The sequence below is a fragment of the Zalophus californianus genome, chromosome 6, assembly GCF_009762305.2.
Source record: "Zalophus californianus isolate mZalCal1 chromosome 6, mZalCal1.pri.v2, whole genome shotgun sequence".
Classification (NCBI taxonomy): domain Eukaryota; kingdom Metazoa; phylum Chordata; class Mammalia; order Carnivora; family Otariidae; genus Zalophus; species Zalophus californianus.
The window spans coordinates 73,726,102-73,749,150 of record NC_045600.1 but is presented as its reverse complement, the minus strand read 5'-3'; the positions used below and the strand labels follow the sequence as shown (position 1 = coordinate 73,749,150).

Here is a 23,049-nt window from a genome sequence, read left to right as displayed (position 1 = left end):
GGAGGAGGCGGTCGGGAGAGAGTAGGCTGTCTAGCAAGGTTTCCTTTTTCAGCGAGTTTTCGAACACTTCACTATCCCAGCGAGAAAACGAAAGTCGAGACTTGGGTCACTATGTTATTGACTCAGAAAAATTGCGGCTTCCTTTTTGAAAAACCTGAAGATATTTTCTCCAGAAGTCCTTTCTCTCAGAAACATTGGGATTACCCATATGTGCTATATTCCACATCCTCTCCCTCCCCGAGTCTGTGTACGTGTAAACGGAAGAGAGTTGCGGTTCGACTGTGCAGACGCGCCTGAATTCCGAGGCGAGCACAGGAAGTGAGGAAATGCGAAGAGGCGCGAGCCAGAGCCGGGAGGCCCGCCCTCTCTGCCTGCCGCGGGGCTGCGTGGGAGGAACTGTGTATCCCACCGCCGCACTCCCTACTTCTTCGAGGCCCGGGTGGCGGCTTGCACTCCACACACATCACGTTGGGAGGTCCCCGGCCGCGCGCTCCTGAAGCCAACGGCCCCCGGGGGAGCAGATGCCCCCGCCCTGAGCGGCCTCGTGAGGCACGGGGTCTCGGGGTGCCTGTGAGGAGCCCACGGATTGGCCCCCCTCCCCTCGGTGGAGTAGGGGAATCCAGCTCTAGAAGGGTTGTCCCTAAAACTGCGGGCGGGACTTTCTCACAAGCTGGCTTTGTGACTCTTCGATGTCCACCCGCCGCCAGAAGGTCGTTTCTCACACTCCTCTGTTTGTAGATGTCCTGAATGGGTGACTCTAGAGAGACGCTTTCCGTGCCCCCTTCGATAGCTCAGCTGGTAGAGCGGAGGACTGTAGTGCGCTTCCTGTGTAGTCATCCTTAGGTCGCTGGTTCGATTCCGGCTCGAAGGAGGAGCTGCCGTTTTGAGGCTTGCAATCATCCAGGGAGCCGTTGCCCTCTTGTTTCCTCCGCAGCTCTTTGTCTTCTAGAGTCGACTTTTCCAGCCTCATTCCTGTCCCAAAGAAAACGTTTGAGCTCACCAAGCACGTGTGAACAAATGGATCCCATTGGGCACAGTTTCTTATATAGCGAGGAGGCGAGTGAGCACCAACTTTGTCAGCCAATTGGAAGAATTCTAAGTTATTCCCTCAGATGTTTCTTTTGGCTTCTAGTTGATCCTCGATTGCTGCCTGAAGTCCGCGGTTCGGCGACCCGAAACCTCTCGTTGATAGAGAACGTTATGCATAAACGCTGTGGGCGCATGTCTGCGCCATGCGGCCTGGGGGCTCCAGTTTGCGGAAGAAATCGCCGAAACTGGGACCCTCGTCCCGAGCGTCCGCACCCCTCCGTACACACATCCATTATACGGCAGTTTTAGTTTATTTATCTTTATACACATATTTATAGTTCTACAAAAAAAGATTTTGAGACAGAACAGGAAAGGGCAACAGGATTTGACACGAGTTGGGCTGAGACTGGGAGAAAGAATTCCAGACCGAAGAAACAAGTGAAACAAAGGTGGGGAGATAGAACACGATTCTCCTTCAGGGGCCTGGACAATCCGAACACACGCCAGACTGGCGCACCTCCCACCGATTCCGGCTCCCGGTATCTTGATGCCCACCATTTCCCGCCCCTAAGATGTTAGGCTCGCGCGACGTAGTAGCAGCCTGACACGCTTCCCGCGTGTCCAGCCTGGGGCTCAGGACCCTCCAGCCTCGCAAGCGAGCTCCGCTCGGGTCCTCGCACTTCCGCCGCCTTCCTGCCAGGCCCCCGCCAGGTCCCCGCCAGGTCCCCGCCAGGCCCCGGCCAGGCCCCCGCCAGGTCCCCCTGGCCCCCCGCTAGGCTCGAGCTCGCGCCTAGAGTGGTCCGGAGGTGCGCGGTGGAGCTCACCCACGCGGCCTGCGGTCTGGAAACTGCCCCTCCTCACCCCATCCGGCCTCTGGAGGGGTTCAGGATGTGGATCGGGGAGAATAAGCGAGGCTAGGACCCGAGTCAGGCTTCAAAAGAGTGAGACTTCATGAAGATGGGAGAACGCGAAGCAAGGCAAGAAGTAAATGACACAACGTGAAACAGAGCTCCGGAGCAGTCTGGCGGCCAACCGCAAACGGGAAAGTACTGTTTAGAGGAAACACAGGCACATTTCATAGCTGTGGCTCGTTGGTCTAGGGGTATGATTCTCGCTTTGGGTGCGAGAGGTCCCGGGTTCAAATCCCGGACGAGCCCTGGCTTTTGATTTTTTTTCCTTCCTTCGAAACTGTGCAAAAGTTCAATTCTGTACAAACTTTCTCGCTTTCCGACAGTTCTGCACAAGAGAGGTGCGCTGAACCAACGCGTGCCAGAGGGGGCTGATGAGCTGTGCGGGGAGAAACTGCCTGGACTCCGCCAGCGGACACCTCGGAGGGACCGCCACGCTCCCGGAAGCAGGGGCCGGTGTCCCAAGGCCCGAGGTCCCCGGAGGCTGTGTCCTCGCGGCCGCTGCGCGTGGGGCCTCGGGTCTGCAGGCCCTCTCCTTTCCCAGGCAGGGCCCGCCCGCGGCGCCCACTCCAGAGGCAGGTCCAGGCGGGAGGGGCCTCCCGGGAGAAACAGGGCGCGGTCCCAACTGCACAGAGGCTCCGGCGCCACCCTTCTCGCCCTGCTGCATCCCGCGTCCGTTCGTGTACACACACGCACGCCGACCCTACCCAGGATCCAAAGCAAGATTTAAAAGGACGTCTTTGCGTCTTCTACAGCTCCCTATCGTCTTACAAGGGGGAATTAGAAGCCGGGGAGAAAAACTTTCCACCGTCCTGCGCGTTTCTGCAGCCCTGTTCCCTGGCCGAGGTGGGTTCACGTCCTGCTCTCTCTCCTCCTCCTCCTTGTCAGTAGTTTTACCAAGAGCGTTTGGGCCCCTTCTTAGCAGAGGCAGTGTGGGGCTCCTCGGGGAGGTGTTTGCAGAACGGGGTTGGAGCCGCTGAGGAATGGGAAGAAGGGTGAAAGTCTTGTTCTTTTATGAGTTAGCGAAGTCTACATTCCCACCCTGAGATTTACTTCCCGCAGCTGAGCAGAGATGGTTGCGTGAAAGTCTAGCACCTAGAATGTAGGCTCAGAGGAGGGTGCAGAATTGGCGAACGGAATGGAGGTCCGGGAAGGCCTGCACTTGCTTACACCTAAGGATTCTTTACTTGGTACACAGGTTGATCGCCAAATTTATGAAGCAGGCCTTGTCCAGTTTTTGCCAACATAACTGCCTTTTGGGACTTGAGTTTTTGTTTTCTGGTGACTCACTTCTGTCTCCTCACCCTTAACCCACCCGCAGCCAGGGTTGCAAAATTCTGGGAGACACTGCCAACAACCTCCTCTCTAAGCTTTCTTACTAGAATGTTGGGATCCTCAACCTCTTTACTCTGAGACACCGTGTCATGTGGTAACACACGGACAAAACAGAGCATCTTTATTTAGGAAGGACAGTAAAAACAGTTTCAGCATCATTCTGGGGACTAGGGAAATCTCAAATGAGGCAAGACCCTCCCTCTGTGTCCTTAAGAACATTATAATCAAGTCATAAATGTAATCACTAGAAACTCAAGTGGCATAATTACCTGAACAGCACTGGCCAACTTCCCAGAAGCAGCCTCAGGTATTCAAGGAACTACTTAACTACACAGTTACTAACTAGCTCCTGCAGAAGGACAGTTTTGTTACACACACTTTATTTTAAGCAACTCTTTTTTACAGGTAAAATATTTTTGAAATTCATGGAAATATTTAGTAGGTTTCCTTAAACAGCAACTTTCAATGGCACCTTTAAAATTAGCTTTAATTTTCTAGAAATTGCTAGTGTGGAATATGAAAACCGTGTGGTACATTGGAAAGCTTCTAGTCCCTGGACACCAGATGTTCCTGGGTCAGTACAGGAACACCTCAGTTTCCTCATCTGTACAATGAGGGCTTGATAGATAGTCGTCCAGGTCTCCCTCTTTCTTACTCTATGACTTCATGGGGTGGCAGGGTGTTAGTAAGATGGCACTTAGAGAAAAGAAGGTACTCTAGTAATGTGGACAAGTGCTATGAAGTTTGGCAGAAAGGACGGGGAAAACCATTCCCGGAAAAGAAGAGTGGCTCTGGCTATTGCTGAAAGAGCAGATGTCAGTTTACAAGCAGGCAAAGGTAAGAGATTTGTCAAGTTATTGTTGGAAGCATTTGCCCATGTGATTCAGAAATTAAAGTAGATGGCTAAGAAAGTGGACCAAAGCAGGCCAATGAAATCCCTCATTAGGAGTTCCCATTTAATCTGTATTTGAGCAAAGAGCAATCTTTGTTAAAGGTTATTCTCAGAAGAACACCGTGAGATATCTGGGAAGGGGAATGGGCACAAAGCCCAGAGTTTGTTGAAAAGTGAATGTGTAATTTTTGTCTTTGAAAATACACAGGCATGTCAACAAGACTTTGGCCCATTCTCCCTTAGTCATATTGTCGCCTCTTCCTGGAGACACGATCCTTCTTTTCATTGGATCTTCATCCTCTTTTAACATTACTTCTGTTAGTAAATTAGTTTCATGCCTATAAACCTAAAAAAAATGTTAGAGTTAAACCAAATTTAGAGATTAGTCACTTCTCTCCCTCACCTAATATTATGATTTGTCTTAAGGACAAAATTAAACACATATACTCTGTATAAAGGGTAAAGGACACCAGCACCTGAGTCCTTAGAAGGAGAACCCTAGGCTTCCTGTATCTATGTGCAAGGTGTAAAGAAGAGACAAAGGAAAATTTTCAGGAAAAAGGGAATGACTTTCAAGCTGAAACTGTCAAAACATTTAAAAGAATATGTGATTGGGCTTTTTTCAATCGACAATTGCTTCACACCTATTAAAATTGCTGAAAAGATATATATATAATTCCTTGTTGTATTTTGAAATACGAATGAGTAAGCACTTAGATGTGTTTTAATGAAATAGTCAAGCTTTTTATTTCCCCAAACCTTTATTTCCTGTTTCATCAAAACCTCATTGTGCCAAGCTGAAAAGAAAAGAAAAAAAGAAAGAAAAACAATTAGAATGAAAGCAACCATTCGCCATTCACCTAGCTGGCTTTTTCCTGGTCAACTATGTGGGGGAGGCTGTGAATTCTCCCCAAGTTGTCAAGTGAAATCCTAGAGGCATGGAAGGGACCTGGCTGTATTCAGAGGTGAAAGGCTGCTCCCCAGCACCACAGCATAAAGCTAACATCAGAGTCTGATCTGTTTGTGTGAGTTGGTGTTTGAACTGGTGTTTCAAGTCATGGGACTGTGTGTGTGTGTGTGTGTGTGTGTGTGTGTGTGTGTGTGTGTGTGTGTGTGATGTGGGAATGGAGTACCTTATCTCTGCCTTTAGGTGATTTATTAGAGAAGGATCCTGTTGATCAAGTCATCTTGATCCCCATAGACTATGGGAGTTGGCAGCTTCTTCTGTAGTCTGGGATTGCTGAGGCCTTAGGGGTGTTGCACGGGCCTGGCAGTGTCCTCTCCACCAAATGACTGGCTTATAGCTCTTTAGAACTCACTTCTTCAGCATCTATTTAAAAAGTAATAAGTAATAATGATTCATTTAAAATAGGTACCACTCACATAGTGGGTTTGCCTACAAAAGGAAAGTCAGCATTAGGATACTCTGTTAGATACCGGTAGAGGCCCTACTCAGCGAGCCCCATGTCTTGTTGATTCTCTCTGTACCTAAAGGACTTTGAACTTTGGTATCTGGCGGAACAGTTGTGCGGGCAGAGACCCCTATCCCTTCCTTTCAGAGACTTCAGTGACTCTGAGGCACCAGGTACTGAGGGAGAGGCAGTTTGTGGCTGTGTGCTTGGTCCTTTTCTCACTTCCTTAGACTTTTTTCCTTTTAGCTCAGAATTTGGGTGGAGATGCAGGAAAGAGGGAAGAGGACAGGGGAAAAAAGTGAAGCTTACGCAGGACTGTGCCTCAACCACAGCTGAAAAGCCAGTGAAGTTTGTCTTTTTCAGGTTTGCCATGCTGCCCACTTTTCTCCCTCCTCAAATCCTCAGGCCATTCCAGTTACCAAAAGCTATTCTTCTTTTTTTAAGGTTTTGTTTACTTTCTTGCGGGGGGTGGGGGGGAAGAGAGTATGTCAGTAGGGAGGGGCAGAAGCAGACTCCCCACCGAGCAGGGAGCCTGATGTGGAGCTCGATCCCAGGACCCCTGGATCATGGCCTGAGCTAAGGCAGATGCTTAACCGACTGAGCCACCCAGGCGCCCCCTACCAAAAACTATTCTTAAGATAGCCTCTAAAGCATAGGCGCAAGCGTGTGTGAATCACAGACAGCTGTTTAAGGAGCTAATCCTCCTAGGGATTTTTGCATGAGAATAGGGACCAACACCTAAGAAATGAAGGTCAGGGTTTACCAGTAATGCCAGAAGCAGAGTTTTCCTGGGAACCTTGAAAGCCTTCCTGCTCTACCTGGGAATTAGGCCTACCTCGTTTGGTAACTGGTACCAAACCCAGTTGTGTCTGTAAGTCTTAAGAGAATCCAGGAGAGTGTGTATGGTTGGGATCTCCACAGTGAGATCAGGTGGTACATTTCTAGAAGCAATGAGGGATAACAAGAAGAACTTGGGGCCTAGGAGTCAGTCACTGACATACTAAGAACGCAGAGATGAATGACATAATTATTCTTCTCTCTAAGGGTTCCAGCTAATGGAGAGACAAAAAGACTAATTAATCATCAAAGGATGATGGCTAATGGCCTATTTGTCAACCTGAAGTAAAGCCAGATCCCTCCCACCCATGTTGTAAGAACTCCAGACCAGCTCACATTCTTCTCTGAGCAGTCCTGAAGTTCCCAGGGGGTGTAAACCTATTTGCAAACTAGTCCCTTTAACCTAGACAGTGAGGCTGCTATTTACTTCTTTCCTGCTCCACCTCCCTGGGTGAGGTCTCTCCCTGCCCTACAAAGGGGCCCATGCTGCTGAAAATGTCGAAAGATGCCAGCACGCAGTGTCCTTTTCCTTTTTGATAGAGCAAATGGTCTGACCTGTTGCTCTAGCTCTTGTCCAGACTTGCCTCAACTCTGTCCCAACGGGACCCTCATGTTGGGGAAGGTACTTTACCTCCTGCCCCCCACCCCCGTAATACCTCCGGTCAACCATGGAGTGAACTTCTTCACGCTGACTTGCTGTGTGCTTTCTGAATCTTAGAGAGATTTAATGAAACAACCTTGATTTTTATGAAAGTTGTTACTGCAGTGCCCTCCTCGCTCTAGGCTCCAGGAGGCCGGGTCAGAGGGGATGTGAACGGAGTACACTGTAGTCCTTGCCCACCACTGCTCCATGGCCTTGGCATCTTTCTCCCTCCTCTCGTCATGTCCTTCTCTATGGATGAATCCTTTCCTGGGACATCACAGACTTACACAGCTAGGCTTCACTCAGGCTGACTCACCAGCTTTTCACACACACCAGGACACATCTGAAGTCTAGAGTCAATGCAGCTTTAAGCTGTCAGCTTGGGATTGCTGCTCTATGCTTGCCTCAGCCCTGTGTGTACTGGGTACGGAGAAGCCCCAAAGGAAGATGTGGGCAATTTCTCCTGGGATGGGCTGGGGTTGAGGAGAGCCCGTCAGACTCAGAAGAGGTGCTGCTCAAGCCAAGTCTGGAAAGATGAGTAGTTCCCCTCCCTGAAGATAAGGAGTCTGAAGTCTGACAGCACCATCCCTCTGCTGTTTGATCAGGGAGTTTCCTTCATAAGAAAAACTGACTTACGTAACACCTACCTCACACAGTCCTGGTGACGGTCAAATATAATCATGTGTGTGAGAGATTCATAAAATCAAAGGCAAGGACTATTATTATGATGATAATTATTACGCTGATTTCAAGTGCAGTTATTTTATTGGCAGGCCACTGTCTTTATTGACACCTCAGAGACAGGTAGACTGAAAACTTGAAGGTGGATGGATGACAACCGAGGGTTGAGGATTTTTTAAAAATAGCACTGTTGAGAGATTCAGCACCAGCAGAGGTGGTTACTGAGGGTCCGTGAAACAGTTGGCATCCTGCCGCCGCCTGATATTTGAAACTATAGGATCTTTATTAAGCGATCCCAGTAAACTTTGACCCAGTTGGCTTGTTTCTATTTAATCAACAAATCCACTTTGTGAGTAGATGCAATATCAGTGTTGCATTGATGGTGGAGATAATCAATTTTGCAACTGTGTTACAGAGAACAGAAGATTGAGTGCTCAGGATTAATCTCTTGTGAACAGGTAAGGATGAAAGGAAGGAGAAGCCCTGGGAATACGGCAACGAGACTTCTGAGGGTTAGTGGCTGGAAGGTTGAGGTCAGGGGCAGGGTACCGTAAGACCTGTCACATAACCTGCTCTAGGAATGCTTTCTTGGTTCTGTGGAATCGATGAAAGAGCCTACTTAGCATCTTTTCATGAAACCAAATTATGTGGGTAAAAACAAAGGACAGTGGGACAGCATCCTGCTGAGAAGCCACATCTTACTCTGCAGGCTTCCTCCAACAGGATTCTTAGAGATGGCCGGTAAGATCAGAACCAGCATCTTCTGGATGTAGGTAAGACTTCCAGATCACTGCATGTCCTGTCATGGGCAAGAGTCGGACCCACAAACATCAGGAAAAGGCAACTGTGGGACAAAAGGCCATGTTTATCAAAGTTGGCCTCCCAGAACAAATCTCTAATTCATGTGGGTTAATGTTCAACCCAGTCACGCCCAGGGAAAAGGTGAATGACTCTCCTCGTTTGTCCAAGAGCAGTGTCCTTGGTTTTTATGTCTCTGCCAGTATCGGGGATCTTTAGACCTAGTCTTCCCTCCCCGTTCATCCAGTCACTATATAATCAGAACTGAGAGGGGCCTCTAGGTTCACACAGCTGGAACCCATCTCCAGGAACAAACAGCTGGAACCCATCTTCAGTTGGAGGGAAACTTGCAGACTTTTGTAAGACTCTTCCACCTGGGTAATCTATTTCTCTATTTGTTTATATGTATACTATTTCTAGACATCCATCCATTTCAATGAAACCGTTTTTTCCCTTTTAAAAACGCTTGGCCCAAGTTCATGAATTAAGAAGGGAACAAATTAGGTCCTAAAGTTTAAAATGCAAACAGATTTCTTCTGGGATAGCCTAAATATGGATAAAGGGAAATTAGTAAGACTGGGAGCAAGTGGTGATTTAGGAGGGATTCCTAAATTGTGATAAAGTCTCCAAAGATCCAGGAAAAGCATCTGTTGAAGGGTTATCTGGAGCCCCCTGCCCCAACATTATATGTGGCTTAACAAGGAAAGCAACAGTATACTTTTAGCTCTGTTTTCTCGTAAACTTTCCTGCTAATTTCTTTCCTTAAGAAAGTTTTGGATGCTCTTTGAAAGCACAATGGAACAACACATGCCAAGGTCAAAAAAAGGTGTACTGGCAGGTTGAAGAGAAGAAAGAAGGAAGGAGATAGAGAGAGGAATATACATTGGGTGGTAAGCTTCTAGTTTGAAGAATATTGCCCTAGAACATATAAAAGCGTGAAGCTATATTTATGGAAGTTGTAACTGTGGTTATGATCATAAACTGTTAACTCCCTGGTGCATAAAATGTGATGGATCTCTTGAATACAAAACATTGCCTGTGGGGAAAGAAAGAGTATATTAATTTTTGTGAAGACTAAGGGTTTGGTTTGAGACAGAAGGTGAAGTTAGTCTAAAAAACAAATTGTGGGACAAATTCCACTGACGAAAATATGACAGTTATGTGCTTGGGAACAGAAGGATATGTGTGGATGAGTTTGACCACCAGATGGGAGGCTCTGCACACTTGGCCTAGGCAGATTCACTTCTGCACCCCATATAATCTCTTACTTGTTTTCTCCCCATTCCATTTCAACCCCCATTTTGGGGAAATTTAGTATGGAATATATATATATATATATATATATGGTGAGGAAGTTATGAGTGGGAGAGCAGATGTTGATACCCAAGTGTATACTTGCTAGGATTTAATTTCTGGTTGTCTTAGGGAATTAGGATTACAATAAGCCTGGGCAAACCTTAGCTGAGTTGTTACAGAATGAATGTGCAAATTCTGTAAATCAGAAACAAAGATATCCCTTAATCTCTGAGACTGAGACATGAGGGCCTTCAACCTCCAACAAGCAAATGATTTTTTAAGGATGTGAAGCACCTATGTAGTGTCAGTCCAATGTCTTAACTAGAGGAGGTCTGTGGGCTTGGCTTACCTGCTGAGCCTTAAGGAATGATGCATCTCAGTCAACCCGTTAGCTATTTCTTCCAGCTGGTGCCTTTTGCCACCAACTAAACTTACACACAAACTTGTCTCTGCAATTCCATTCTAGTGGAAGAAAAGGAAAGGAAAAGAAAAGGCTATTTTATGCTGTGGAATTTCAGGACTTAACGGTTAGCGACTCTCTCTTTTTACAGATGAACAAATTTAGGCCTGGAGAGGAAAGTGAAGTCAATCATTAAAAACATAATTATTGAGGGTCTACCATGAGGCAGGCACTGTGATTCAAGGTGACTAAGATTCAAGGTGACTCCTATTGATTACACAGAAGTAGGAAACACTGACAAGTAAACAGGTCATTGTTTGCCCAAGACCACATAGATAACGGCTTGGAAATGGCACCAATGAAACCTGGCAACAGGTAAATCTTTATTTGATGATATCCTTGTGGACAGATCAGCTTTGTGACTTTTGTTTGCTTTGACACTTATCTTTAGTAAATTGTCCTTGATCTTAATATCTAAAGCATAGAGTGTTTGGACAGAGACTCTAGGCAGACCCGCAGGCTCACACTGCTTTCTGTGAGCAGCAGTATCCCCACAATCTGTATAATACTGGCACTTCCTACAAGGACCCACGGTCTCTTCCTACCCTGGAATGGTTGGGAACATTCCTATACACCACTGCCACCTAGTGACTCTTTTGGGTACTACCAGCTCTGGTTTTACTTCCTGATTTTTTTTTTTTAACTCTGGGACTCTGACGCTGCCAGAGAGCTGTGACTGTGTGACCTCTAAGGTCCCTTCTACCTTGAGATCCTGTGATTCTACAATTACCTTTGACTTTAGAAGGCATTTTTTGTCCATTGCTGAGCAAGAAACTTAGTTGATTTCAAATCAATAAAACTTTGATGAGGTCTCCCAAAAAACTAAAAAAGGAAAGCACACCCAGGAGACTGAAAATCACAATATAATTTTTTAAAATTTTATTTATTTATTTGGCAGAGAGAGGGAACACAAGCAGGGGGAGTGGGGGAGGGAGCAGCAGGCTTCCCGCTGAGCGGTGAGCCCAATGTGGGGCTTGATCCCAGGACCCTGGGATCATGACCTGAGCCAAAGACAGATGCTTAATGCTTAACGACTGAGCCACCCAGGCGCCCCAAAAAGCACAATATAAATGTAAAGAGCTTGGCAAGTGGGTAGCGGAGCAGCACTGTGTAGGAATACCTGTTATTCTTTTAGGGGTGGCTCTCCCCTCTGCAGTTATGTACCATTTTCTTGCTAAACTCCCAAGAACGCAATTTCACTTGATTCTATTACAAATGATACTCTAAGTGCTTAATGGAAACCTTTTCAGCTGCTATTTATTTATTTATTTATTTTTATTTATTTCACAGAGAGAGAGCGAGAGCAGGAACACAAGCAGGGGGAGTGGGAGAGGGAGAAGCAGGCTTCCCGCCGAGCAGGGAGCCCAATGTGGGGCTCAATCCTAGGACCCTGGGATCATGACCTGAGCCTAAGGCAGACGCTTAACGACTGAGCCACCCAGGCGCCCCTCAGCTGCTACTTATATCAGTATTGTGGAATAGTCAAAGATTTCTTAGCAGTGCACCAAATCTGTTTATAGTTATTATGAAACAGAGAAGGTGGATCAATGGCAAATGTTGATGAGAAAGAGAGGTCACTTTGCTTACTCTTGTCTTTCCATGTAACCAGCAAAACGCCAGATTCCCTTGTTTTTCTGGATTCACAGTCATACCCCCAGGGCTGTTTAGCAACACTACAGGCTTAGTGTTTTGTTATAGTCTGTATTTGTTTAATTCAACACACTAGGACCTATGGCCTCTGTGAAGGCTACAAAATTATTTGATATGAAAATCATGTTTATGACTTACACACAAGAAAGCACAAAATAAAAATTAATAATTTAACGTCTTTGAAAATGTACCATTTATTTTTAAATTTAGTATTCATAGGAATTATATTACATTTAAGGATAATTTGAAGGTCAAATTTTTCTCCCATTGCAAGAATTTCTCACTATGTGTGGGGATGATTGCCAAAAAACACCCAACCCAGTCATGAATTAAATGAAGTACTCACAAACAATATGAGAAACAAAATTATAAAAATCAGTTCCTTTTTTTTTTTTAATTTTTGAGAGGGAGAGAGGTGGGTAGGGGCAGAGGGAGAGACTCTTAAGCAGACTCCACACTTTGGGTGCCTGGATGGCTCAGATGGTTAAGCGTCTGCCTTTGGCTCGGGTCATGATCCCAGGGTCCTGGGATCGAGTCCCGCATCAGGCTCCCTGCTCCTTGGGAGCCTGCTTCTCCCTCTGCTTCTCTCTCTCTCTCTCCTCTTCTCTCTCATGAATAAATAAATAAATAAAAATCTTTTAAAAAAAAGAGCAGACTCCACACTTTGGGTGGAGCTGAGGCAACATGGGGACTCAGTCTCACAACCCTGAGATCATGACCTAAGCCAAAATCAAGGGTCTGACGCTTAACTCACTGAGCCACCCAGGCATCCCATAACATCAGTTTCAAATTTACAGTGAAAATCATTTTTATTGTTGGATATGGGGGTATTCACATATATTTGATATAATGTGTAGGTCTATTTTAGTATATGTGCTGCCAAAGTGAGCATGGACTATAGTGGTTTTTAAAGGCTCTGAATATTCTTTACAATTTTCTCCAAAGAACTAAAGGTAGAATCAGAAACTACCTGCTGCAAACACCAAGTAGCTCTCAATTCTCAAATCTTCAGATTTCATAAGAAATACAATCTTAAAAGTTCATTAAAAATTGTTCTCTGTTTTGTTATAATCTATATTTGTTTAATTCTATTTTTAATTATCTATCACTGAGTTAAAATCATGTTCTGGGAAGAAGTACCATGTCTACCCTGTGGGTGTGCGTTTTGAGTGTCTGACACACCACCCCTGGGATGTGTGAGTTCTAGAGTTTGAGACTGACAGCTCTTTCTTGAGAGATAAAGGCAGCAATCCTCTTCTTCTTTTGAGAAAAATTTGAGAAATTATTGCAGCAAATTGTAAGGTCTTTGACTTGATGCAAAGATCTAAGGAGGGGGGCCAGGCTGGCTCAGTGGGTAGAGCGTGTGACTCTTGATCTCAGGGTTGTGAGTTTGAGCCCCATGTGTGGCATAGAGTTTACTTAAAAAAAAAAAAAGCCTTAAGGAGTTGTTTTGGGGTTTGTTTTTGTTTTTATCACATTGTAACATCATTTGCCTATGGTGTAACAGTCTAGTACATGTGCGGGGGGGGGGGAATTAGACAATATTCTTTGAGAATAATCCAAAGTGTTTCCAGTGCAAGAAGCACCTAGGAAAAAGCTTTTATTCTTTCTCTAGTCCTCCGTAAGAGTTGACCCCAGACGGACCCACCCCCAGACGGACCCACTTCCAAGCATTACATGGGTTCTTCCATGTTCCTCCCTTGTCTTTCTAAATGGTACATCATAATTCCACCTTTGGCCATGAAACTCTTACTTCTTGGGGAACTAGGTCTGTCTCCCTTCACCTGAAGATCAAACTGCTCTCAAATGCTCTCCTCACAGCCAGCCAACTGACTGACTTGAGTACCTGGAATCCTGTCTTCAACAGTCCTCTGATTGACCCTTCCCTGGGCTCAGGGTTCCCTAAAAGTCCCCCTTCTTCATAGCTCTCACCTCCTATCTTACTGTATCATCTCAGGAAATTGGAGCTCCCAACCCTTCTCCATGGATGCTGCATTCTCTTTGAGGGAGGCATTTGGTGTGTCTTGATGGTCTTTGCATTCCAGGACCTAGCACAGTGGTCTGATACCTGCAGGGACGTGTGTAAAGTTTGTTATTATAGTAATTGATAAATGAATTACAGAGTGTGGATGGATTTTGTAATGATATGACTGACCGCAGGGCAGATAAATACTCAGCATTTCTGAGGGATAGGAAAGAATGGTTGGGTCAGGAAGTTGTGTTCAGAAAACTTTTTTTTTTTAAGATTTATTTATTTGTCAGAGAGAGAGAAAGAGGGAGATAGAGCATGAGCAGGGGGAGCGGCAGGCAGAGGGAGAGGGAGACGCAGGTTCCTCGCTGAGCAGGGAGCCCAACGCAGGACCCTGGGATCATAACCTGGGCCGAAGGCAGACCCTTAACCAACTGAGCCACCCAGGCGCCCCTCAGGAAACTTTTAAATAGACTTTCCAAAGAAAGGGATTGACAAAAAGTTTGGGATTTAATGAGGAAGGGAAAAGAAAAGATGTAATTAGCTGACTGAAGATAACTGATTCGTGTCAGAGAGGAAAGTCCCTGTCCCTTTAGCCTGATTGGGCAATGCTGTTCTTGTGCCCCTACCACACCTCCTTTTGCCCTTGGCAGGAGTCTTTGCTGGAAGAGATGGTGATGGGCCTGGGTCCCCTGTTGTTGGTCTTCATGCTGGGTCTGGGTCTGACCCCACCAGCCCTGACTCAGGATGACTCCAGGTACAAACACTTCCTGACCCAGCACTATGATGCCAAACCAAGGGGCCGGAATGACAGATACTGTGAAAGCATGATGGAGAGACGAGGCCTGACCGCACCCTGCAAAGACACCAACACCTTTATTCATGGCAACAAGGGCAGCATCAAGGCTATCTGTGGAAATGAAAATGGAAACCCTTACGGAGAAGATTTAAGACTAAGCAAGTCTCCTTTCCAGATCACCACCTGCAGGCATGTAGGAGGGTCCCCTCGGCCTCCATGCCGGTACAGAGCTACCTCAGGGTTCAGACACATTGTTGTTGCCTGTGAACACGGCTTGCCTGTCCATTTTGATGAGTCCTTTTTCCGTCCATAATCGGAAGCCACAGCTGGCTTTTCTCTCCTTTTCTTGCATTTCCCTCCACATCCCAGAATGGCAACATTTATGGCCAGGGGCCCAGAGAATGAGCTGCCTGGATCTCTTGTTTTCCATTTTACAACATGTCTAATAAATAAAAGTGTCTCTGAAATCAGTAAGAATCACAGTCTTCCCACTAATTATTGGCCTATTAATCTTACCCCATTTTCTCTTTTCAACTGCTTCCTGAGAGGATTGGGTAGAATAGAAATGCCCTTTTCCTTATCGGTCAGTTCCTTATCAGTCAGTAAGGAGGTGGACTTTAGCTTTCTATAAAGGTAGGGTGGTTAGATTCATCTTACAGAGAGAATTAGGAAAATTCCAGGGCTCATGGCAACTAAACAGAATTTTCAGAAGGGGCAAATAATAAGGGAATATTACTTTTACAAATGTTAAACCTTGAGGAGAACAGTTTAGGACTAAATACCAACAGATTCATTCCACTTTCTCTCTTTCACACACATGTGCGTGAATGCCAAGGGGCAGCCACCTCTCGTCTTAAGCAGGAGGTAATTTTTTGATGTTGCTTTGAAAGCAATGTTCCTAGGGTATTCTCATGGCAATTTTATATAAGGATCAAAAAGTGATTATTTTATTATTTACTTATTTATTCATTGTTACATTATTTTCTCCTTAATCTTTTACTTTATCGACCAATGTCTGGCTACTTTGAGATCTTAGGGAAGTCATAGAAAGATTCCAAACATTATCCCTTATTCTTCTTCAACTAGATTTGGTTTTCAAGTAAACATACACTTAGGTTGATGATACTCTCTTTGTAAAATATACTAATCGATCCACAGGTTAAGTGATTAGCTTCCTATTAACCTAATTTCTATCAACTGGTGCCTCAATATTTTATTTGGAAAGTAGTTAATAAGTTACAGTTATAAGTCACAGTTTTGCTATCTTGTGACTATGTAACTATTATGGTTACAGTATTCCCAACGGTGGTCTCCCCTGCTCCCCACATTGCCCTGATATGGGCCCAAAACCCTAGTTGCTCAATACTCAGGTTATAGACCAGTATCTAGGTTCCACCCAGGAGAGCCCGGCCTTGCTGAAAATATTCAGATTTGGGGAAGAAGTGATGGAGGAGTAGGTTACTGGTGTACACTCAGCTCATGAATCTGTGCACTTTGAGTTATCTATTTCAAAATTGAAAACACTGTCTGTAGTTAGGGAGAAGAGTTTTCCAAACCTCTCTTATTAGAAAATTTGCTTATTATAAAATCTCAAAAACCCCTTAAGGAGTAAGAAAATTCCAGTTTTTGGTAGACTATTTGGACCCTTTCTCAGGTTCTCCAACCAGTACTATCTCCCTGATATGAAGCAAAGTGACTTCCATACAGATCATTGCCCCACTCAAGCTCTTGATAGAGAAGGTCAAAGGTCTGGACCGTTATTACATTGATCACACCATATTTATGAAAACTGATGTCTTCTCCAAACATCTGCTTAGAGCATAAATCATTGCATACTCTGCTCTAGTGTTAAGGCAAATGACCGTTTCCTGGGAAATCGCATGGCAGTGGGATGGGGGTGCTTCCTGTCCTGCTGATGGAGCCAATCCTAGTACTTTTTGCTCTGGGTCTCTTGTTCGCTCACCGTCAAAAGCTGTTTAGAATGAAATATCAAGTCACAGGCAGGTCATTTTATCTCGAGTGAATCATTTGAGGAATTGAAGTGCTGGTCGGCTATACTTTATTGACTTTGCAAGGAAAAGAGAAGAAAAACCTCAAAAATGTCAAGTCCTTCGAGGAATGGTGACATTCAAGGAAGAAAATTCCATGCAACTTGGAGAGAACAAATTTCTCTAGAGACGCAGCAGAAATTCTAGTAGGCTTTTTTTAAAAAAGCCTTATATGGGGCACCTGGGTGGCTCAGTTGGTTAAACATCTGCCTTTGGCTCAGGTCATGATCCCAGGGTCCTGGGAAGGATCGAGCCCCGCATCGGGCTCTCTGCTTGGCGGGGAGCCTGCTTCTCCCTCTCCTTGTAGCTCCCCCTGCTTGTGCTCGCTCTCTTGCTCTCTGTCAACTAAGTAAATAAAATCTTTTTTAAAAAGGCTTATAGTTTCTTGGGAATATAAGTACTCTACAAAATAAGGGGGAGGGGATCCAAAATATATGCAATTTGCTACAGTCATTCACTATTTTTATCAGACTGAAGGAAGGAAAGGAAACCAAGAAGAATGGAAATTGTGAAAAGATCATTGCCAGCACTTACTAAACACTTATCAGGGGCTAGGCATTGTGATAAGCACTTTACATTGATTTTATCATTTATTCTTCCTAACATCTCTAAGAGGTAGGGATTGTGATTATGCTCATTTTACTTATGAGAAAATATGCCGAGAGCTTAAGTAATTTCCCCAAGGTCACACAGTTAATGTGGCAAAGCTAGGTCTTTAGGATCACAATATCCAAATTAGTTCTTTTTGAGAGTCAATCTGGTGCAACAGAAAAAGCCTTTGGGACAAGCTCTGACCAAAAAGTATGTGTTGGGATGATTTGGGGATCATTTGATTTTCTGCTGTACCTAGAGCCTTGAGATGTACCCATTGATGTTTACATGGGATTTCTGGTGGCAAATATTTTCCCCTGTCTTGTTAAATCAATCAGTTGGTGTGGCTGAGGCCATGGGTTTGCTCTTGCATGAATAGTTACGTCTTCTCTGTAGCCAGTTATTTTGCTAAGCCATGATCTCAGTCACAAAGAAGCAGGATGAGAAAAAGTAGACAGAACTGTGCAAGATGAGAGGTACAAGATTAGATTTGGGGAAAACAACGCAAAGTACACCACTGTGATGAAACCATTGCCCGAGGGCTAAGTGCACCTTCAGAAGTTATATGCATTGGTGCTGGGCTGAGGAGTAAATTGAACATCATTTCTCCCTGCCCCCTTCCTCTTGAAGCTCCTTCATTCCCTCTCTTCTTGACTCCATTTCTCATATCAGCTACAGGCACAAGCAATGACCTAGAACTTTACAACTTTCTGTGTAGAGGCAGAAGGCAGCTGTGAACCTAGGAGGCGGTATGGAAAAGAGAGTTGGTTCTGTTTCATCCTGGTCATTACCACTAACCAAAGTGTAGGCTTAGGTGGAACAGACTGCAAGTCCCTCATCAGCCATTTCAGTCCCTTACACGTGTGATCCGGCACCATGAAGCCGCTTCTCTGAAAATGAAGGACAGTAGTACTCAGAGATATCATCCCAGGAATTCAGCTGAGGCTGGACATGGACTGCATGTGTAGAAATGGGCCTGTCTGACTCAAAAAGTTGCCCTGGCTACTTTGGGTTGCTCACTCCCTGTTGAATTGAGATGATTTTTTTTTTTTTTTGCCCTAGTGAGGCAGCCCTGCCCCACAGCAAGAGTCAAGTAGTTCAAGGTTTGACTCCATGTCCGTCCCAGACTGACAGCCAGAAGGCAGCGTCTAGCTAGTTAGTGTTGGTGAGTGACTCGCATCTTTGCTCCCACCCTATTCCACCCCTGATTAAATTCTGTTGCTAGAAACAAGCAACTCTGAGCATAAATATCATTAGTATCTTGAATACTTAGGAAGTGGGTTGGGAGAAGCAGTCAGAGGATGGTGGAAAGAGTACAGATTTTAGAGCCAGATAGACCTGGTTTCCTTTCTTTCTTTCTTTTTTTAAATTTTTTTATTCTTTTTTTAAGATTTTATTTATTTATTTAATTGACAGAGAGAGAGAGACAGTGAGAAAGGGAACACAAGCAGGGGGAGTCGGAGAGCTGGTTTCCTTTCTTTAATTAGTCAACCAAAGCAGTGTTGTAAAATCTTTATCACAGTGCTTTCTTTGTTGTTGCTCCAGAGGTTTCTGTTTGTTTGTTTTTTTAACTCTGTAAAACAAATGTTTATTTCCCACCATCAAGAGAGGTCAACCCAAAGATCTTGTAACCAGAGAATATGGATAATTACCAATAGCTGTGGACAAGACAGGCAGAGCATCAAGGATAGATGCATGACAATAGACTGTATCACCAGGGCCTAGTGTTTGGGGTTGTACATAGACACAGGGGAAAAAAAAAAAAGACAACCCACGTCCTTTTTTGTGGAGATTGTGCTGTTTAAATTCATTTTTTAAATGTTTCTTAGCTTAGTGATCAATTCCACAAGCCTGGAAAATACCTTCACTCACTTTATCCATTCCATTTCATTTGTTCACGAGCTCACTCATTTCATTTATTTATTCAGCCGGTATTCACTACCTTCAAAGCACGGTGGCTGGGTACTCTGCTTTTGTAGGGGTTCTTTACAGAGGATGAACAGGATTTCCAAAAGGACCTGATTTTAATACCACAGGAAGAATAGCCACAGGAGAGGAAAGGCTAACCCCAGTTCTACTCTGGCCTCTTTTCGGCACCCTCCTCAATTCCAGATGTAAGGAATGAAAATCAGTTCACAAACTTGCTCTGAAAAATCATGAGTCTATTCAAATTCTCGGGAATCAGAGTCTCTAGAGGACCAAAAACTCCAAAGATCTTATGACCAGAGAATAACCTCAAGAGATGGTCAACTCCAGTTTCACTTGGATCCGCCTTTTCTTCCCATTCCTTCTCCGACCATGGAGGCCAGGTGCCCTGGATGGCCACGTGGTCGGTGCCTGTCCTGAGGGGCTGTACTTTTGCTGCAGCAAGTTTTCTCCATAAAAGAGAATGGTGCTTGTTTTCAGAGAAAAGCATGTTTTGCAAACTGTTTGCTCTTGGGAAAGCAGATGGGAAAAGTTGTGAGCAGAGAAGAGTGGGGAACTGGTACAGATAAGGAGGAAAGAGGGGACTAGAGTCGAGGCAATGTCAACTCGCCCTTCCCAACATCTCTCCCCACAGTGCCCGCATCTCACCTTCCTTTCTCCTGCCCCTTGGGTTTCTGTCTAGGCATCTCCAAGGTAGTGATGGCTCTCCAGAGGACCCGTTCCCTGCTTCTGCTCTTGCTGCTGACCCTGCTGGGGTTGGGGCTGGTGCAGCCCTCCTATGGCCAGGATCGCATGTATCAACGATTCCTGCGGCAGCATGTGGACCCTGAGGAGACAGGTGGCAATGACACCTACTGCAACTTGATGATGCAAAGACGGAAGATGGTGCGTCAGTGCAAGCGCTTCAACACCTTCATCCACGAAGACATCTGGAACATTCGTAGTATCTGCAGTACCACCAATATCCAGTGCAAGAATGGCAAGATGAACTGCCATGAGGGTGTAGTGAAGGTCACAGACTGCAGGGAGACAGGAAGTTCCAGGGCCCCCAACTGCAGATACCGGGCATCGGCGAGCACTAGGCATGTGGTCATCGCCTGTGAGGGTGACCCGCAGTTGCCTGTGCACTTGGACAGATAGACGCCAGCTTGCGGGGCTTATGGCCGGTGGTTGGCCTTTAACTTACTCCTTGAATAGCAGTAATACATTTGAGCTGCCCCAGCCTCTATCTCCTCTATTTCTGACTCTTTTTCTCTTTATAACCCATTCTGTTAAGCACATTGTATCAAAGAGAAATGGAGACATAAACTTATAATGAGTCTGGGCCTTTCTGTAGTAAACTTTTTGGCTTTCTTTTATAATACTGGTCAGTTTAGCTCTCTCAGATCCTATCCTCTGGAATTTAGTCATTATATGGATTTATATAACATTTCAAGCATTTCAAAGTATTTTCATCTAAATCATGTCATTTCAATAGCACAGCAATTGTGCGATGTTGCTGATGTTGTTCTATGTAGGAGCCCAAAGTTCAGGGACTTGCTGAAAACCATGAAATTAGTGGAAAAGCTGATACAGAAATCCCGTTGAATTGGCTCCTAATCCAGGCCTTTTCCCACTTCATCACAAGGAGCGTTTTGTGAAAGTAACTGCTTTTGGTTATTCCCAAAAGTCAGCTGTTGGGAGAAGCGTTAGAAATTTGGAAATGCATGCTGGCAAAATGAGAGCTCGGTCTGGATAATCTGGCTCCCTTGTTGTGCTGGGGTCTAACAGCATCAAGAAATGATACAAGAGATTTACTTTCTCTCTTCCCAGACTTTTGAATTACTCTAGTAAGTCAGAATATTAGAAATGTTCTAGATCATTTTAGACTCATTCACTCTTCCTGATGGAAACATCTTTCATGTTTTCTTTGTAATAAAGACCTTAAACTGCAGGTATCTGAGAAGGTTGTGCTAAGGTTCTTGTGGGGGTATTTTTTTTCCTCCTACCCTCTTTCAATTCTTCAGTTTCAATAAGCATGCACACACCTTAATATCCTCACACACTCTGGTCAAAGACTAATGCCCACCAGATCCATGACCACGGCACGGAAACCCTTGTCTCCTTTACTCCAGAGGGAACGAACCCTCTCAATGCTCACACCCTTCCTTCTCCCTTTGACTATTTTAAACAAACTGGGGAACAGAGATGTATGCAGATGCTGGCTGCTAAGGAAACGAAGTGTGTGTGTGTGTGTGTGTGTGTGTGTGTGTGTGTGTAAGGACTAAACTGAAATCATTTGAGTTACAGCAGATACAGAAAGAAATCTTTTTTTAAAATTGATTTGGTGTACATATACATTGTGAAAATATCCCCACAATCATGCTAACAAATCCATCACTTCACATAGGTATCCCTTTGTGTGGGGTAAGAACACATAGGATTTATCATGTTAGCAAATTTCAAGTTTATAGTACTGTATTGCCACCTATTAAAAAAATTTTACTGAGTAAATTTTTAAAAAATAACCTTTTTAAAAAAAGTTTATATATTTTTAGTAATTTCTACACCCAACGTGGGGCTCGAAACCGCAACCCAAGATCAAGAGTCACACACTCCCTGACTGACCCAGCCAGGCGGCCTTTAACTGAGTAAATTTTTAAGATCTTATTGGCTTTATTCAATGATTCATGGATCAGGCAGCATCCAATCTAGCAGAGAGAAAGGAGCCCCAGGGCAGGAGAAAACAGGAACAAGGATGTTATGCTAGGAAAAAAAGCAGGTCAGTTATTGCAAAGTTACTTTCTTTTAGGGAATGGCAGGGATCTATCAGGCAGATTAACTAGTGCTGAACAAGCAGGTCCTGACTTCTGGCAGAGCCAAAACCGTAGTTAAGTCTCAATTTGGTGATGTGGAGCTTAGCAGAAGCAACTCCATTTTGAGTTTTAACATACTTACAGTCACTATGCTATACATCAGATCTCCAGAATTTATTCAGTTGCATAACTGAAATTGGACCAACATCTCCCTCCATTCCTGCTACTTCCCAAGCCCCTAGTAACCACCAGTGTATTCTGCTTCTATGAGTCTGACTATTGCAGATTCCACATATAAGTGGGATCATACAGTATCTGTCTTTCTGTGTCTGGTTTATTTCACTCAACATAATGTCCACCAGGTCCATCCGTGTTGTCAAAAATCACAGGATTTCCTCTCAAGTCTGAATAACATTCCATTGTCTGTTTATACCATATCTTCTTTATCCATTCACCGTCACTAACCATCAGGGAAATGCAAATCAAAACTGCAATGAGATATCACCACACATCTGATATAGGATGGCTATCATTAAAAAAAAAAAAGATAAGAAGTGGTGTAAGTGTTAAGTGCCTGACAATAAGCTTTTGATCGCCAAGACATCCGTTTCAAAGACATCCATCTCAAATATATACATTCCTAGCTGTACAGCTAGATAAGGAGCGATGGCATCCCACCCGTGAAATTCCCCCTTTAGCCCTGGGTGACCCTAGGTAACTGACCATTTGTGTGACCCTGCTTTTCCTTTCCCATGCTTTCATTCCCACGCTTATGTTTTAAATTCACCAATAAAAAGTGAAACCTCAAAATCCTGGGCATCCCGCCTTTGACTCCAATATAGGCAGAGCCCCAAGTGTGTGCACTCTTTCTCTACACAAGACCTCGCTGTGTGGCTTTGGGTGTGCCAGGTACCTTCCAGAATATATGAGGCTTATTAGCCTCATTTTTTTTCAAAACTCCCTGAGGGTTGTTGCTGAGG

General features: G+C 44.7%; 2 protein-coding genes and 2 non-coding genes across 10 annotated transcripts; all 4 read left to right on the top strand.

Annotated features, from left to right (window-relative positions):
* The first annotated feature begins 780 nt into the window (after window positions 1-780).
* On the top strand, window positions 781-871 carry TRNAY-GUA. The gene is given in 2 exon segments: window positions 781-817; window positions 836-871. It is a non-coding gene; the product is annotated as a tRNA-Tyr (tRNA).
* Window positions 872-1,266: 395 nt separating this feature from the next.
* Window positions 1,267-21,216, top strand: RNASE4 (ribonuclease A family member 4). 6 transcript variants are annotated; one of them, XM_035727989.1, is made up of 3 exons: window positions 2,658-2,783; window positions 18,411-18,513; window positions 19,957-21,216. In XM_035727989.1, exon 3 carries the CDS (start codon window positions 19,974-19,976, stop codon window positions 20,412-20,414), a length of 441 nt encoding a protein of 146 aa, XP_035583882.1. In that variant the 5' UTR covers window positions 2,658-2,783; window positions 18,411-18,513; window positions 19,957-19,973; the 3' UTR covers window positions 20,415-21,216. The 6 variants fall into 6 exon arrangements, with proteins under 6 accessions (XP_027426267.1, XP_035583882.1, XP_027426270.1 ...); XM_027570469.1 differs by lacking the exon at window positions 18,411-18,513 and adding an exon at window positions 8,153-8,195 and having other exon boundaries at window positions 2,688-2,783; XM_027570468.1 differs by lacking the exon at window positions 2,658-2,783 and adding an exon at window positions 8,782-8,913.
* On the top strand, window positions 2,115-2,186 carry TRNAP-UGG. The gene has a single exon. It is a non-coding gene; the product is annotated as a tRNA-Pro (tRNA).
* ANG (angiogenin) lies at window positions 2,651-15,183 on the top strand. Of its 2 annotated transcripts, none has more exons than XM_027570473.2 (2): window positions 2,651-2,783; window positions 14,564-15,183. In XM_027570473.2, the coding sequence occupies exon 2, from the start codon at window positions 14,582-14,584 to the stop codon at window positions 15,020-15,022; it is 441 nt and encodes a 146-aa protein (XP_027426274.1). In that variant the 5' UTR covers window positions 2,651-2,783; window positions 14,564-14,581; the 3' UTR covers window positions 15,023-15,183. The 2 variants fall into 2 exon arrangements, with proteins under 2 accessions (XP_027426274.1, XP_027426273.1); XM_027570472.1 differs by lacking the exon at window positions 2,651-2,783 and adding an exon at window positions 8,759-8,913.
* Window positions 21,217-23,049: the final 1,833 nt, after the last annotated feature.